The sequence below is a fragment of the Salmo salar genome, unplaced genomic scaffold (assembly GCF_965601325.2).
Source record: "Salmo salar unplaced genomic scaffold, fSalSal1 ptg000152l, whole genome shotgun sequence".
Classification (NCBI taxonomy): Eukaryota; Metazoa; Chordata; class Actinopteri; order Salmoniformes; family Salmonidae; genus Salmo; species Salmo salar.
In genome coordinates, this window is record NW_027675323.1 from 192,954 (window position 1) to 212,245 (window position 19,292).

A 19,292-nucleotide genomic window follows, 5' to 3' on the forward strand; every position below is an offset into this window, starting at 1 on the left:
TCGGAGGCAGAGCAGTTGCCATACCAGGCAGAGATGCAACCAGTCAGGATGCTCTCGATGGTGCAGCTGTAGAAGCTTTTGAGGATCTGAGGACCCATGCTAAATCTTTTCAGTCTCTTGAGGAGGAATAGGTTTTGTCGTGCCCTCTTCACGATTATCTTGGTGTGCTTGGACCATGATAGTTTGTTAGTGATGTGGACACCAAGGAACTTGAAGCTCTCAACCTGCTCCACTACAGCCCCGTCGATGAGAATGGGGGCGTGCTGTCTTCCTTTTCCTGTAGTCCACAATCATCTCCTTTGTCTTGATCATGTTGAGAGAGCGGTTGTTTTTCTTGCACCACACGGCCAGGTCTCTGACCTCCTCCCTATAGGCTGTCTCATCGTTGTTGGTGATCAGGCCTACCACTATTGTGGCATCGGCAAACTTAATGATGGTGTTGGAGTCGTGCCTGGCCGTGCAGTCATGAGTGAACAGGGACTACAGGAGGAGACTGAGCAGCACCCCAGAGGGGCCCCTGTGTTGAGGATCAGCGTGGCGGGTGTGTTGTTACCTACCCTTAAAAAACCTCTCTGGGCTACGCAACAGCCAGTGTAATCCCGTGGCGCGATATTCAAATACCTTAGAAATGCTATTACTTCAATTTCTCAAACATATGACTATTTTACACCATTTTAAAGACAAGACTCTCGTTAATCTAACCACACTGTCCGATTTCAAAAAGGCTTTACAACGAAAGCAAAACATTAGATTATGTCAGCGGAGTACCCAGCCAGAAATAATCAGACACCCATTTTTCAAGCTAGCATATAATGTCACATAAACCCAAACCACAGCTAAATGCAGCACTAACCTTTGATGATCTTCATCAGATGACAATCCTAGGACATTATGTTATACAATACATGCATGTTTTGTTCAATCAAGTTCATATTTATATCAAAAACCAGCTTTTTACATTAGCATGTGACGTTCAGAACTAGCATTCCCACCGAACACTTCCGGTGAATTTACTAAATTACTCACGATAAACGTTCACAAAAAACATAACAATTATTTTAAGAATTATAGATACAGAATTCCTTTATGCACTCGCTATGTCCGATTTTAAAATAGCTTTTCGGTGAAAGCACATTTTGCAATATTTTGAGTAGATAGCCCAGCATCACAGGGCTAGCTATTTAGACACCCACCAAGTTTAGCCCTCACCAAAGTCAGATTTACTATACGAAAAATGTTATTACCTTTGCTGTTCTTCGTCAGAATACACTCCCAGGACTTCTACTTCAATAACAAATGTTGGTTTGGTTCAAAATAATCCATAGTTATGTTCAAATATCCTCTGTTTTGTTCGTGCGTTCAAGACACTATCCGAAGGGTAAATAAGGGTGACGCGCCCGACGCGTTTCGTGACAAAACATTTCTAAATATTCCATTACCGTACTTCGAAGCATGTCAACCGCTGATTAAAATCAATTTTGATGCCATTTTTCTCATAAAAAAGCGATAATATTCCGACCGGGAAAGCGTGTTTAGTTCAAAGACAGAGAAAATAAAAACATGGGGTCGCCTCGTGCATGCGCCTCAGTCTCATTGTCCTCTGATAGACCACTTACCAAAGGCGCTAATGTTTTTCAGCCAGGGGCTGCAAAGACATCATTCAGCTTTTTCCCGAGTTCTGAGAGCCTATGGGAGCCGTAGGAAGTGTCACGTTACAGCAAAGATCCTAAGTTTTCAATAAAGAGAGTCAAGAAGCCCAAGGAATGGTCAGAGAGGGCACTTCCTGTACAGAATCTTCTCAGGTTTTTGCCTGCCATATGAGCTCTGTTATACTCACAGACACCATTCAAACAGTTTTAGAAACTTTAGGGTGTTTTCTATCCAAAGCCAATTATATGCATATTCTAGTTTCTGGGCAGCAGTAATAACCAGATTAAATCAGGGACGTTTTTTATCCGGCCGTGTAAATACTGCCCCCTACCCCTAACAGGTTAAAAAACATGAGCTGGCGCACACCCAGAAAAATAGTTTGTGTGGAGGTGCTGACTAACGGCGAATAAACTATAAACTATCAAAATAAAGTTGCACACTCCATATATAAACTCCCAGTAATTTATTGGGTATTTACCAACGTTTCGGCATCATTGTGCCTTCCTCAGGGTGATGTCATGAATACTTCAACCAGGTTCTGTAGACAAACAGTGCAATTAGTGCAACCAATGACAATAGAGAGGGGTGTGTCATAATGATTAAGTTAATTAAAATGAATTAGTGAAACTGTTAAAAAATATATGACATTAAATATTTTACTGTATTGTTATCATATAGAAACATCATGGAATATTGTACATCATATTAAATATATTACTCTATTGTTATCATATAGAAACATCATGGAATATTGTACATCATATTAAATATATTACTCTATTGTTATCATATAGAAACATCATGGAATATTGTACATCATATTAAATATATTACTCTATTGTTATCATATAGAAACATCATGGAATATTGTACATTATATGACCATCAACATACATTATTGTTTCATTCAATTTCACATAATAAGGATATTTAATATTTTCAAGTTCAGAAGTCAGAACCCATCACCTGCTATGTAAAATAGACAGAAGAATGCACAATGGTCAATGCTATCTGGGATCCTTGGGACATCCTACCCTAAACCCTAACCTTAACCCCTACCTTAACCATTTTAAATGTCAACTTCAATGGGCTAGGGACGTCCCAAGGATGCATCTCTACCTAGAAATACATGATCTAAGTGATTGATAGTTGGTATTCAGCAGTCATAAAGCCTCATTTACTTTAATGAACTACTAAAATAGTGATTTTATCAGACAGCATAGACAGCAGCTCTACACTTTATTGACTGACTGATCCATTCATCCTTCCATCCCTCCTCCCAACATCTCTTTACATTGCTTATGCATATTTGGTGGCCTGACTGTATCCATACTATATCAGAAGCCCATCCTGGTAGATCTGAACCTAATGCAGCTTGGAGTGATCAGATGACAGAAGTCACATTTAGGTGCCAGGTGTAACTGAGGCCATAGATGCTCCATATCCATTACTTTGAGTGGTTTATATAATATGACTAAATGTGTTTCTGTGTTGCAGGGGCAGTCAGAAATGGAACAGCAAGGCCACAGAACATGACATAAGCAGAGGTGTGGGAGACCACCTCAAGCCCCTGGTAGAGCCGGGGGTGGTGTTTACCACTCCACTACGCCTTCAGCAGGCTGGAAAAGTGGGATTGATACGGGTTTTCATACTAAGGTGGACTTGATTGGTCGGTCATTGGGTTAATTTGTTTTACAATATGTTCAAATCAAATCAAGCTTTATTTATACAGCACATGTCAGACATGGATGCAACACAATGGCTTCACAGGAAAAAACTATGAAAATAATCAGAAATATTTAGTACACAAATATGAGGATAAAAAACAATAATAACAACTGAAAGACTAATGAGCATTGTAAGGAAATGCCATTGATTAAAATATCAACAATATGATGCAATATCCAACCCACAATATAACTTGTTTTTTTAGGAGGGGTTCTGAAAGACACTATGGGGGTGTCCACTGGAAGTTGACTAGTAACAACAACTGGGACCTAAAAGACACCCACCATGAGACCCACTAAATCTGCCCAAGAAGAGGAAAACAAAAGAAAAACCCACACCAAACTTAAAGACAGGAAGCAAACCAAAAAGGTGGAGCAACTAAAGGTGTTGACTCTCCACATGTATCAAGACAACTGGAGCACTGGGCCAGACACTCTTAAATAGAACCTGGACCAGCTCAGGTGAAACACCTTCCCACTAACGAGATGGACAAGCCAGCACAGGTGTAACACATACTGACTAACGAGGTGACACCAATCAGTGCGTCCTACGTGCTAACGAGCTAGACGTGCTGACGAGGTAGACGGGCTGACGAGCTAGACGTGCTAACGATTTGACGTGCTAACGAGCTAGACGTGCTAACGAGCTAGACGTGCTAAAGTCCAACCTCAAAACATAAATGGAAAAACCAAAGCCTGTAACACCTTAAGACAACAAATATATCCTATATTTATGTTGGACAAGTTTGCTCACCACCAACAGAAAACAACTTCCATTTCATATTATAATCAACTACAATGCTTCACCTTCACCAATATAAACATGATGTCTACTGGCTGTCAACAATTAAAATCAAGAAAAAACACGTATTTCTAAATAATAATATACAATAGGATTATTTGTTTCTCCTTTTTCTTTCTATAGAATCCTAAATCCCACTAGCTTCTAGAACACTCATCTTCCTAAAACCCACTAGCTTCTAGAACACTCCTCTTCCTAAATCCCACTAGCTTCTAGAACTCTCCTCTTCCTAAATCCCACTAGCTTCTAGAACTCTCGTCCCCTTGGAACGAGCCCAAACAAAACTCATCTCCAATACGGAAAAACGTGCAGTCAAAATAAATAAAGATCCATAGCAACGCACTAGCTAAACGCAAAACACAAATCTTATATCCATTTGGGGGGAAATCAGGTTGAACCTGCTCTTGAAACTAACACAACAAAACAAAAAACACATGGAAATGGAGATATCTTTTTCCTCACTGGTTAGAGGACAACCTGCAGAAGACAGTCAGCTACATTTTGGAGTGATGCAGTTAAATTTAGGGGTCCCTAAACAAAGGAACACAACACTTATTTGTCATAACTCATCGATATCATGTTGAAATCAATTGTGCCGAGAGGAGGGAGATGAGGTTGCAAGTCCTGTTAAAACTAACAGCTCAAAAACCACACGGAATCTGGGAATAATGTGTACATCCCTGGTTAGAGGACAATTTGTAGAAAACAGCTAGCTACATTTTGATTCAAGTGCGTAACCAACATGGTAAGTTTAACACAACTCTTTTTTTGTTAGTCACTTTTTGTTAAAACTCATAAATAGTAACTCTTCCATTTCAGAGCCTGGATTTTCCCCCTGAGGTTAATATCCATATCATGCTGAAATCAATAGAACAGGGAACAAACGTTTAGGGTTCTACATTGTGACATCATTAAAATACTCCTTCTACAATGTTAAAACATTCTACATTGTGAGATTTCATTTCATTGATATCATGAAACAATTCCTTCATGTATGTATTTTCTGATGTTTGATCAGAGATCTTTTATCAGAGCATCTCTTGTCACACTGATCACAGCTATAAGGCTTCTCTCCTGTGTGTGTTCTATGGTGAAGAGTCAGAGTGCTCAATGCAGCAAAACTCTTCTCACATTGACCACAGCTATAAGGTTTCTCTCCTGTGTGTCTTCTCTGGTGTCGAGTCAGAGAGCCAGATCGACCAAAACTCTTCCCACATTGATCACACCTATAAGGTTTCTCTCCTGTGTGTGTTCTCTGGTGTAGAGTCAGAGAGCCAGATCGACCAAAACTCTTCCCACATTGATCACACCTATAAGGTTTCTCTCCTGTGTGTATTCTCTGGTGTAGAGTCAGAGAGCCAGATTGACTAAAACTCTTCCCACATTGATCACAGATATAAGGTTTCTCTCCTGTGTGTGTTCTCTGGTGTAGAGTCAGACTGCGAGATGCAGCAAAACTCTTCCCACATTGACCACAGATATAAGATTTATCTCCTGTGTGTGTTCTCTGGTGCACTGTCAGCCCTCCAGATACACCAAAACTCTTCCCACATTGATCACACCTATAAGGTTTCTCTCCTGTGTGTATTCTCTGGTGTGATACCAGATGGCCAGATTGACCAAAACACTTCCCACATTGATCACAGCTGTATGGTTTCTCTCCTGTGTGTATTCTCTGGTGTTGAGTCAGAGTGCCAAATGTAGTAAAACTCTTCCCACATTGATCACAGCTATAAGATTTCTCTCCTGTGTGTATTCTCTGGTGTAGAGTCAGAGAGTCAGATCGACCAAAACTCTTCCCACATTGATCACACCTATAAGGTTTCTCTCCTGTGTGTATTCTCTGGTGTGATATCAGGCTGCATGGCTGAGTAAAACTCCTCCCACATTGACCACAGTTATAAGGTCTCTCTCCTGTGTGTGTTCTCTGATGAATTTTAATGCCTGATGAGGTGAATCTCTTCCCACAGTCAGAGCAGCAGTGAGTTCTCTTCCCTGTGGATCTCTGCAGGTGTTTATTGAGGTGTTCTAATGTGGAGAGACTCTTCTCTGCCTCTTCAGCATCATGAGGTTGTTGAGGCTCCCCAGAGGATCCACGATAGTCCCATATCTCTCCTGTGTGAACAACAAAGTCAGACAGATGATTAAAGGCCCACAACAGCGGTAATCCACTGTAAAAGGTGATGCCAACAGCGGAGCCATGATGTTGGACAACAATTGACGTCTGTAATGAATGTTAAAATTATTTGATATTTGCCTTAAAATGAGCAAGAATAGTCATATTTTGTCTTGTTTTCACATTCGTAGTAACATAGATGATTGTAGGCTAGAAATAAGTTATTCATGTTGTTGAAACTCTAAGCAGTGTGCCAGACGACTTTTGGTCTCCAATATAGGCCCCTTTCTGTATTTGCTAAAATTGCGGCACGAGGGCAATTTGATTGCAGAAACTCCTCCCTGCTAATGAGGAAACCACTAGTTATGGATGTACTATATCTGCCTGGAGCAAAAATGGTGAGCAAAGATTTTAGTTTTTCACAATGTATTCTGAATGTGAATGGGGGAAATTCAGGGGAGTAACCTCCATTTCCAGGTTGATGATGAGTTCATTTCACACTACTTTGGATTATAATTGTAAGGATATTTGAATGTCCTGTTTAATATAATGCTTGCTAAAGCATTAAGAATTATGTGTAATTATTGAAGAACCGCGTTAATGACAGTATCCATTTGGGTGTTGTCAATAAAGTTAAGATTTTATTTATTTATTTAACCAGGTAGGCCAGTTGAGAACAAGTTCTCATTTACAACTGTGACCTGGCCAAGATAAAGCAAAGCAGTGCGACAAAAAAACAACAGAGTTACACGTTGGATAAACAAACGTACAGTCAATAACACAATAGAAAAATCTACATACAATGTGTGCAAATGGAGTACGGAGGCAAGGCAATAAATAGACCATAGTAGTGAAGTAATTACAATTTAGCAATTTAACACTGGAGAGATAGATGTGCAGATGATGATGTGCAAGTAGAAATACTGGTGTGCAAAAGAGCAAAAAAGTAAATAAAAACATGGGGATGAGGTAGGCAGTTGGATGGACTATTTACAGATGGGCTGTGTACAGCTGCAGCGATCGGTAAGCTGCTCAGATAGCTGATGCTTAAAGTTAGTGAGGGAGATATATGTCTCCAACTTCAGACATTTTTGCAATTCGTTCCAGTCATTGGCAGCAGAGAACTGGAAGGAAATGCGGCCAAAGTAGGTGTTGGCTTTGGGGATGACCAGTGAGATATACCTCCTGGAGCGCGTGCTATGGGTGGGTGTTGCTATGGTGACCAGTGAGCTGAGTTAAGGCGGAGCTTTACATAGCAAAGACTTATAGATGACCTGGAGCCAGTGGGTTTGGCGACGAATATGTAGCGAGGGCCAGCCGACGAGAGCGTACAGGTCGCAGTGGTGGGTGGTATATGGGGCATTGGTGACAAAACGGATGGCACTGTGATAGACTGCATCCAGTTTGCTGAGTAGAGTGTTGGAGGCTATTTTGAAAATGACATCGCCGAAGTTAAGCTCTATGGGCTTTTTACATGCTAATGTAAAAAGCTGGTTTTTGATATAAATATGAACTTGATTGAACAAAACATGCATGTATTGTATAACATAATGTCCTAGGAGTGTCATCTGATGAAGATTATCAAAGGTTAGTACTGCATTTAGCTGTGGTTTTGGTTTTTGTGACATATCAAACGCTGTTTAAAATCTATTTTTATGCTACTTTTCTCGTAAAATAGCGATAATATTACAACCGGGCAACGTTGTATTCATTCGAAGGCTGAAAGAAAAAAAAATTGAATTCTCGTGAACGCGCATCTCAGTCTCACTGTCCCCAGGCTGACTGATCACAAACAGAGCTGCTGTACTTTGCCCAGAGACAGCAGACACCCCATTCCACTTTCTGGTGGCTTTAGAGAGCAAATGGAAGCCTTAGAAAGTGTCACGTTACAGCACAGATGCTGTAATGTCGATAGAGATGCAGAAGGACAACAAATTATCAGACAGGGCCTTCCTGTATGGAATCTTCTCAGGTTTTTGCCTGCCATATGAGTTCTGTTATACTCACAGACACCATTCAAACAGTTTTAGAAACTTTAGAGTGTTTTCTATCCAAATCTACTAATTATATGCATATTCTAGTTTCTGGGCAGGAGTAGTAACCAGATTAAATCGGGTACGTTTTTTATCCGGACGTGAAAATACTGCCCCCTATCCCAAACAGGGTAAACTATCATTATAACATCATGGATGAATTCTAGAATATACTATATAGCCTAGAAACCTGGTTAAACTATCATTATGACCTCATGGATGGCCAGTCCTTGTATTCATAGTGTAGTGAATTCAGGGGGAGGCCCTGAGCTGAACTCAAACCTGGGTCCAGTGACTGTCATGCCAACACCTTATAACTGTTATGCCAAGATGTCTGAACTTCTTGACGAGGTCCCTATGAATTTGAGAGTGGTTACATTTCTCCTTCCCCCATCCCTCAGCTGTTCACCAAACCAAGTCTCTGGGCAGCCATTTTGTTTCTGTTTTAAAACTAGGTTGCCCCTTTAAAAAAGCCACACAATCAATCAACCAATCTGCAGTTCATACAATAACAAAGCTGTCATTCCACCACTGTTTTGGTAATAAGATGATTATGGGTCTGGAGAAATGTAACTACTCTCAAATTCATAGACTGACCTATGGATGCAAGGACTGACCATCCATGATGTCAACATTATAGTTTTAACCATGTTGAGGCTATACAGTGTTGGTTTACATTGTTTCTAAACATTGGAGTAAAAAAAGTTTCTTTGGGGGTTCTGATGGGGTACAACAGTTGAACTAAGCTCATGAGGCATGTGTTATATTCTTCAAGAATCAATGGCTATAAATTAATAATTATAAAGTCACAATATGGATGTAGCAATTGCAGATTTCCCCTTTAACACCACACATCAGTTCAACAACTGCAGAGTTTGTGCCTCTGTATTTAAGACAGTACTTACTAGTGTTAATCAGGGCCCGTTCATTGTTAAAACCATTGGATGCCTTAACATGCCTTTGGGAAACCGGGCCCAGATATACAGTTTCCTCCTCTTCTTCCTTTTTCGATGTGACAGTCATCTCCCCCTCCTCTTCCACTCCATAAACTGCATCTTCCTCCTCTTCTTTTACAGTAACATCCTCCTCCTCTTTCACTCTGAACGCATCTTCCTCTTCTTTTACTGAAACGTCTTTCTCTTCTTCTTTCACTGTAACAGCCTCACCCTCTACTTGTTTTTGCATTGAAACAGCCTCCTCTTCCTCCTCCTCTTTGACGAGAGCTTCTTTCTCCGTCCAACAGACCTCTTCTTTAGCAGGAGGAGAGTAGCTTAGTGAGCGCATGGTCGGAGATGTTAGCTAGCTAAGCTAATGCTAACTTAACCAGCCCGCTAGCTGAATAATAACAACAACACCGTAAATATGAAATTAAATCGGATAACTAACTAGACGACAGTAGTGGGTTTAAAACACAGTGGCTAATATACACGAAAGCATCTAAAGAGCTTTATTGGTTTGGCTATTTTGTCTAGCAAGCTACCGAGGTGGCTGAATAACTGTTGTTGCTGTTGAACGAAGCGTTCCGTCCACTAGATTTTACGTCACACCAACAGCATTACCTTAAATTCCCAGACCGCCATCTGCTGACTGGAGTGGGTAACGCAGTTGAGTAAAATGTATATTATAATGTTCAGACAAAAAGTTAAACGGTAGGAACTTCCTGAATTGGAATTATCCCTCTACACATGTACTGCACTGGAATTATCCCATTGGCTGGCAGAAACGTGCAGTTTCGTTTTTATTGGGCCATCAAAGCTGTGTCAGGGATTTTTGTGATTGGTTACATTTCAGTCACATGTGCATAAGGGAGAGGTGGTGTCTGATGTCTGCAGGTCAATGCAGCTGAGAAATATGATCCTTGTAATTATTCTCTGTGAATATCAGCAGTGGTAATGATTGTGAAATATGATCCTTGTAATTATTCTCTGTGAATATCAGCAGTGGTAATGATTGTGAAATATGATCCTTGTAATTATTCTCTGTGAATATCAGCAGTGGTAATGATTGTGAAATATGATCCTTGTAATTATTCTCTGTGAATATCAGCAGTGGGAATGATTGTGAAATATGATCCTTGTAATTATTCTCTGTGAATATCAGCAGTGGTAATGATTGTGAAATATGATCCTTGTAATTATTCTCTGTGAATATCAGCAGTGGGAATGATTGTGAAATATGATCCTTGTAATTATTCCCTGTGAATATCAGCAGTGGTAATGATTGTGAAATATGATCCTTGTAATTATTCTCTGTGAATATCAGCAGTGGTAATGATTGTGAAATATTTAGTTCATTTCATCAGAGCAACATGATAATTAATGATTTCTGAACAACAATTTTTTATTTAATGTCTATTAAGAATATCTGATCAACTTTATTTCACTTGGTGATGTTTCATTATAGAGAACATAACAATACATGACATCTACAGTGGTGATGTTTCATTATAGAGAACATAACAATACATGACATCTACAGTGGTGATGTTTCATTATAGAGAACATGACATAACAATACATGACATCTACAGTGGTGATGTTTCATTATAGAGAACATAACATAACAATACATGACATCTACAGTGGTGATGTGTCATTATAGATAACATGACATAACAATACATGACATCTACAGTGGTGATGTTTCATTATAGAGAACATAACAATACATGACATCTACAGTGGTGATGTTTCATTATAGAGAACATAACATGACAATACATGACATCTACAGTGGTGATGTTTCATTATAGAGAACATGACATGACAATACATGACATCTACAGTGGTGATGTTTCATTATAGAGAACATGACAATACATGACATCTACAGTGGTGATGTTTCATTATAGAGAACATGACATGACAATACATGACATCTACAGTGGTGATGTGTCATTATAGAGAACATAACATAACAATACATGACATCTACAGTGGTGATGTTTCATTATAGAGAACATAACAATACATGACATCTACAGTGGTGATGTTTCATTATAGAGAACATAACAATACATGACATCTACAGTGGTGATGTTTCATTATAGAGAACATGACATAACAATACATGACATCTACAGTGGTGATGTTTCATTATAGAGAACATAACAATACATGACATCTACAGTGGTGATGTGTCATTATAGAGAACATAACAATACATGACATCTACAGTGGTGATGTTTCATTATAGAGAACATAACATGACAATACATGACATCTACAGTGGTGATGTTTCATTATAGAGAACATAACAATACATGACATCTACAGTGGTGATGTTTCATTATAGAGAACATAACATAACAATACATGACATCTACAGTGGTGATGTTTCATTATAGAGAACATGACATGACAATACATGACATCTACAGTGGTGATGTTTCATTATAGAGAACATAACATGACAATACATGACATCTACAGTGGTGATGTTTCATTATAGAGAACATGACAATACATGACATCTACAGTGGTGATGTTTCATTATAGAGAACATAACAATACATGACATCTACAGTGGTGATGTTTCATTATAGAGAACATGACATGACAATACATGACATCTACAGTGGTGATGTTTCATTATAGAGAACATAACATAACAATACATGACATCTACAGTGGTGATGTTTCATTATAGAGAACATGACAATACATGACATCTACAGTGGTGATGTGTCATTATAGAGAACATAACAATACATGACATCTACAGTGGTGATGTTTCATTATAGAGAACATGACATGACAATACATGACATCTACAGTGGGGATGTGTCATTATAGAGAACATGACATGACAATACATGACATCTACAGTGGTGATGTTTCATTATAGAGAACATGACATAACAATACATGACATCTACAGTGGTGATGTTTCATTATAGAGAACATGACAATACATGACATCTACAGTGGTGATGTTTCATTATAGAGAACATAACATGACAATACATGACATCTACAGTGGTGATGTTTCATTATAGAGAACATAACAATACATGACATCTACAGTGGTGATGTTTCATTATAGAGAACATGACATGACAATACATGACATCTACAGTGGGGATGTGTCATTATAGAGAACATGACATGACAATACATGACATCTACAGTGGTGATGTTTCATTATAGAGAACATAACAATACATGACATCTACAGTGGTGATGTTTCATTATAGAGAACATGACAATACATGACATCTACAGTGGTGATGTTTCATTATAGAGAACATAACAATACATGACATCTACAGTGGTGATGTTTCATTATAGAGAACATAACATGACAATACATGACATCTACAGTGGTGATGTTTCATTATAGAGAACATGACAATACATGACATCTACAGTGGTGATGTTTCATTATAGAGAACATAACAATACATGACATCTACAGTGGTGATGTGTCATTATAGATAACATGACATAACAATACATGACATCTACAGTGGTGATGTTTCATTATAGAGAACATAACAATACATGACATCTACAGTGGTGATGTTTCATTATAGAGAACATAACATGACAATACATGACATCTACAGTGGTGATGTTTCATTATAGAGAACATGACATGACAATACATGACATCTACAGTGGTGATGTTTCATTATAGAGAACATAACAATACATGACATCTACAGTGGTGATGTTTCATTATAGAGAACATGACATGACAATACATGACATCTACAGTGGTGATGTTTCATTATAGAGAACATGACAATACATGACATCTACAGTGGTGATGTTTCATTATAGAGAACATGACATGACAATACATGACATCTACAGTGGTGATGTGTCATTATAGAGAACATAACATAACAATACATGACATCTACAGTGGTGATGTTTCATTATAGAGAACATAACAATACATGACATCTACAGTGGTGATGTTTCATTATAGAGAACATAACAATACATGACATCTACAGTGGTGATGTTTCATTATAGAGAACATGACATGACAATACATGACATCTACAGTGGTGATGTTTCATTATAGAGAACATGACAATACATGACATCTACAGTGGTGATGTTTCATTATAGAGAACATGACATGACAATACATGACATCTACAGTGGTGATGTGTCATTATAGAGAACATAACATAACAATACATGACATCTACAGTGGTGATGTTTCATTATAGAGAACATAACAATACATGACATCTACAGTGGTGATGTTTCATTATAGAGAACATAACAATACATGACATCTACAGTGGTGATGTTTCATTATAGAGAACATGACATAACAATACATGACATCTACAGTGGTGATGTTTCATTATAGAGAACATAACAATACATGACATCTACAGTGGTGATGTGTCATTATAGAGAACATAACAATACATGACATCTACAGTGGTGATGTTTCATTATAGAGAACATAACATGACAATACATGACATCTACAGTGGTGATGTTTCATTATAGAGAACATAACAATACATGACATCTACAGTGGTGATGTTTCATTATAGAGAACATAACATAACAATACATGACATCTACAGTGGTGATGTTTCATTATAGAGAACATGACATGACAATACATGACATCTACAGTGGTGATGTTTCATTATAGAGAACATAACATGACAATACATGACATCTACAGTGGTGATGTTTCATTATAGAGAACATGACAATACATGACATCTACAGTGGTGATGTTTCATTATAGAGAACATAACAATACATGACATCTACAGTGGTGATGTTTCATTATAGAGAACATGACATGACAATACATGACATCTACAGTGGTGATGTTTCATTATAGAGAACATAACATAACAATACATGACATCTACAGTGGTGATGTTTCATTATAGAGAACATGACAATACATGACATCTACAGTGGTGATGTGTCATTATAGAGAACATAACAATACATGACATCTACAGTGGTGATGTTTCATTATAGAGAACATGACATGACAATACATGACATCTACAGTGGGGATGTGTCATTATAGAGAACATGACATGACAATACATGACATCTACAGTGGTGATGTTTCATTATAGAGAACATGACATAACAATACATGACATCTACAGTGGTGATGTTTCATTATAGAGAACATGACAATACATGACATCTACAGTGGTGATGTTTCATTATAGAGAACATAACATGACAATACATGACATCTACAGTGGTGATGTTTCATTATAGAGAACATAACAATACATGACATCTACAGTGGTGATGTTTCATTATAGAGAACATGACATGACAATACATGACATCTACAGTGGGGATGTGTCATTATAGAGAACATGACATGACAATACATGACATCTACAGTGGTGATGTTTCATTATAGAGAACATAACAATACATGACATCTACAGTGGTGATGTTTCATTATAGAGAACATGACAATACATGACATCTACAGTGGTGATGTTTCATTATAGAGAACATAACCATACATGACATCTACAGTGGTGATGTTTCATTATAGAGAACATAACATAACAATACATGACATCTACAGTGGTGATGTTTCATTATAGAGAACATGACATAACAATACATGACATCTACAGTGGTGATGTTTCATTATAGAGAACATAACATAACAATACATGACATCTACAGTGGTGATGTTTCATTATAGAGAACATAACAATACATGACATCTACAGTGGTGATGTGTCATTATAGAGAACATAACATGACAATACATGACATCTACAGTGGTGATGTTTCATTATAGAGAACATAACATGACAATACATGACATCTACAGTGGTGATGTTTCATTATAGAGAACATAACATAACAATACATGACATCTACAGTGGTGATGTTTCATTATAGAGAACATGACATAACAATACATGACATCTACAGTGGTGATGTTTCATTATAGAGAACATAACATAACAATACATGACATCTACAGTGGTGATGTTTCATTATAGAGAACATAACAATACATGACATCTACAGTGGTGATGTTTCATTATAGAGAACATAACATAACAATACATGACATCTACAGTGGTGATGTTTCATTATAGAGAACATGACATGACAATACATGACATCTACAGTGGGGATGTGTCATTATAGAGAACATGACATAACAATACATGACATCTACAGTGGTGATGTTTCATTATAGAGAACATGACATGACAATACATGACATCTACAGTGGTGATGTTTCATTATAGAGAACATGACAATACATGACATCTACAGTGGTGATGTTTCATTATAGAGAACATAACATAACAATACATGACATCTACAGTGGTGATGTTTCATTATAGAGAACATGACATAACAATACATGACATCTACAGTGGTGATGTTTCATTATAGAGAACATAACAATACATGACATCTACAGTGGTGATGTTTCATTATAGAGAACATAACAATACATGACATCTACAGTGGTGATGTGTCATTATAGAGAACATAACATGACAATACATGACATCTACAGTGGTGATGTTTCATTATAGAGAACATAACATGACAATACATGACATCTACAGTGGTGATGTTTCATTATAGAGAACATGACAATACATGACATCTACAGTGGTGATGTTTCATTATAGAGAACATAACAATACATGACATCTACAGTGGTGATGTTTCATTATAGAGAACATGACATGACAATACATGACATCTACAGTGGGGATGTGTCATTATAGAGAACATGACATGACAATACATGACATCTACAGTGGTGATGTTTCATTATAGAGAACATAACAATACATGACATCTACAGTGGTGATGTTTCATTATAGAGAACATAACAATACATGACATCTACAGTGGTGATGTTTCATTATAGAGAACATGACATGACAATACATGACATCTAAGTAGCTGAATATGAATATGGACTAACAGTCTAACAGTTTGAAGGACACAACTCCTGTTATTCTGGTTAAACAGTTGATTATGGAGTGGGGATTTTTTTACAATTAGGAAATAATATGTCATGTTAAAAAAAAAAAATGATGTTACTCCCTTTTATCTCCCCAATTGGTAGTAGTGACAGTCTTGTCTCATCGCTGCAACTCCCATACGGACTCTGGAGAGGCGAAGGTCGAGAGCCATGCGTCCTCCGAAACACAACCCAACCTAGCCGCGCTGCTTCTTGACACAATGCCCATCCAACCCGGAAGCCAGCAGCACCAATGTGTCGGAGGAAACACCGTACACCTGGCGACCTGGTCAGTGTGCACTGCGCCCGGCCCGACACAGGAGTCGCTAGTGCGCGATGAGACAAGGATATCCCTGCCGGCCAAACCCTCCCCTAACCCGGACGACGGTGGGCCAATTGTGCGTCGCCCCATGGGCCTCCCGGTCGCGGCCGGCTGCAACAGAGCTTGGACTCGAACCCAGAATCTCTAATGGCACAGCTTAGGCCACTTGCTCACCATTTTTGCTCCAGGCAGATATACTACATCCATAACTAGCGGTTTCTGCATTAGCAGGGAGGTGTTTCTGCAATCAAATTGTGTGCGCATCGCCCTTGTCGCAATTTTAGCAAACACAGAAAGGTGCCTATATTTGAGAACAAAAGTGGCTTGGCACACTGCTTAGGAGTTCAACACCTTTTACTTATTTCTAGTTACTACTAATGTGAAAACAAGACTAAATATGACTATTGTTGCTCACTTGACTGTCTTAAGACAATTGTCAAGTAATTTTAACATTCATTACAGACGTCAATTGTTGTACAGTATCATGGCTACGCTGTTGGCATCACCTTTTTCAGTGGATTTCTGCTGTTGTGAGCCTTTAACTATCTGTCTGACTTGTTCACACAGGAGAGAGACGTGACTATCATGGATCCTCTGGGGAGCCTCAACATCATGATGCTAACGAGTCAGAGAAGAGTCTGTCCAGATTCTATCACCTCAAGAAACACCAGCAGAGACACCCACAGGGAAGAAATCTATCTGCTGCTCTGACTGTGGAAAACATTGCAAATCTTCATCAGAACTTAAAATACACCAGCGAACACACACAGGAGAGAAATCTCACCACTGTTTTGATTGTGGGAAGAGTTACTTAAGATTAAAAGCACTAAAAGTACACCAGAGAATACACACAGGAGAGAAACCTTACAGCTGTACTCAATGTGGGAAGAGTTTTACTCAGTCAAGCAACCTGTTATCACACCAGAGGATACACACAGGAGAGAAATCTTTTAGTTGTAATCAATGTGTGAAAAGTTTTATTTCATCTAGTTACCTGACTGTACACCAGAGAACACACACAGGAGAGAAACCTTATAGCTGTGATCAATGTGGGAAGACTTATATTTCATCTTGCCATCTGACTAGACACCAGCGAATACACACAGGAGAGAAACCTTATAGCTGTAATCAATGTGGGAAGAGTTTTACTCGGTCAGACAACCTGATATTACACCAGAGAACACACACAGGAGAGAAACCTTATAGCTGTGATCAATGTGGGAAGAGTTTTACTACATCTGGCTCTCTGACTCTACACCAGAGAACACACACAGGAGAGAAATCATAGCTGTGATCAGTGTGACAAGAGATTCTCCGATAAGACATCTGATCAAACATCAGAAAATACATGAAGGAGTTGTTTCATGATATCAATGATATAATGTCACAATGTAGAATGTTTTAACATTGTAGAAGGAGTATTTTAATGATGTCACAATGTAGAACCCTAAACGTTTGTCCCCTGTTCTATTGATTTCAACATGATATGGATATTAGCCTCAGGGGGAAAATCCAGGCTCTGAAATGGAAGAGTTACTATTTATGTGATTTAACAAAAAGTGACTAACAAAAAAAGAGTTGTGTTATACTTACCATGTTGGTGACCCACTGGAATCAAAATGCAACACTTCAAAATGTAGCTAGCTGTTTTCTACAAATTGTCCTCTAACCAGGGATGTACACATTACTCCCATATTCCATGTGGATTTTGAGCTGTTAGTTTAACAGGACGTGCAACCTCATCTCCCTCCTCTCGGTACAATTGATTTCAACATGATATCGATGAGTTATGACAAATAAGTGTTGTGTTCCTTTGTTTACCGACCCCTAAATTTAACTGCATCACTTCAAAATGTAGCTGACTGTCTTCTGCAGGTTGTCCTCTAACCAGTGAGGTGAAAGATATCTCCATTTCCAAGTGTTTTTTTTTTTTGTTGTGTTAGTTTCAGGAGCAGATTCAACCTGATTTCCCCCCAAATGGATATTAGATTTGTGTTTAGCTAGTGCGTTGCTATGGATCTTTATTTATTTTGACTGCACGTTTTTCCGTATTGGAGATACATTTTGTTTGGGCTCGTTCCAAGGGGACAAGAGTTCTAGAAGCTAGTGAGTTTTAGGAAGACGAGAGTTCTAGAAGCTAGTGAGTTTTAGGAAGACGAGAGTTCTAGAAGCTAGTGAGTTTTAGGAAGAGGAGAGTTCTAGAAGCTAGTGAGTTTTAGGAAGATGAGTGTTCTAGAAGCTAGTGAGTTTTAGGAAGAGGAGAGTTCTAGAAGCTAGTGAGTTTTAGGAAGATGAGTGTTCTAGAAGCTAGTGGGATTTAGGATTCTATAGAAAGAAAAAGGAGAAAAATAATACTATTGTATATTTTTATTTAGAAATACGTGTTTTTTTCTTGTTTTTAATTGTTGACAGCCAGTGATTATATTGTAGAAGGTGAAGCATTGTAGTTGATTATAATGTGAAATGGAAGTTGTTTTCTGTTGGTGGTGAGCAAACTTTTCCAACAAAAATATAGGATATATTTGTTGTCTTAAGGGGGAAGGTGTTACAGGCTTTGGTTTTTCCATTTATGTTTTGAGGTTGGACTTTAGCACGTCTCGCTCGTTAGCACGTATAGCTCGTTAGCCCGTCTCGCTCGTTAGCACGTCTAGCTCGTTAGCACGTCTAG

General features: G+C 38.3%; 2 protein-coding genes across 2 annotated transcripts; one reads left to right on the plus strand and one right to left on the minus strand.

The window, feature by feature from the left end:
- Positions 1-5,090: 5,090 nt before the first annotated feature.
- Positions 5,091-10,131, minus strand: LOC145866964 (uncharacterized). Its single transcript, XM_082971019.1, has 2 exons — positions 10,124-10,131; positions 5,091-6,350 (listed from the first exon to the last, which is right to left on the minus strand). Exons 1-2 carry the CDS (start codon positions 10,129-10,131, stop codon positions 5,168-5,170), a joined length of 1,191 nt encoding a protein of 396 aa, XP_082827145.1. The 3' UTR covers positions 5,091-5,167.
- A 19-nt stretch (positions 10,132-10,150) lies between these two features.
- On the plus strand, positions 10,151-18,080 carry LOC145866965 (uncharacterized). The gene is made up of 2 exons (XM_082971020.1): positions 10,151-10,160; positions 17,251-18,080. The coding sequence occupies exons 1-2, from the start codon at positions 10,151-10,153 to the stop codon at positions 17,910-17,912; spliced, it is 672 nt and encodes a 223-aa protein (XP_082827146.1). The 3' UTR covers positions 17,913-18,080.
- Positions 18,081-19,292: the final 1,212 nt, after the last annotated feature.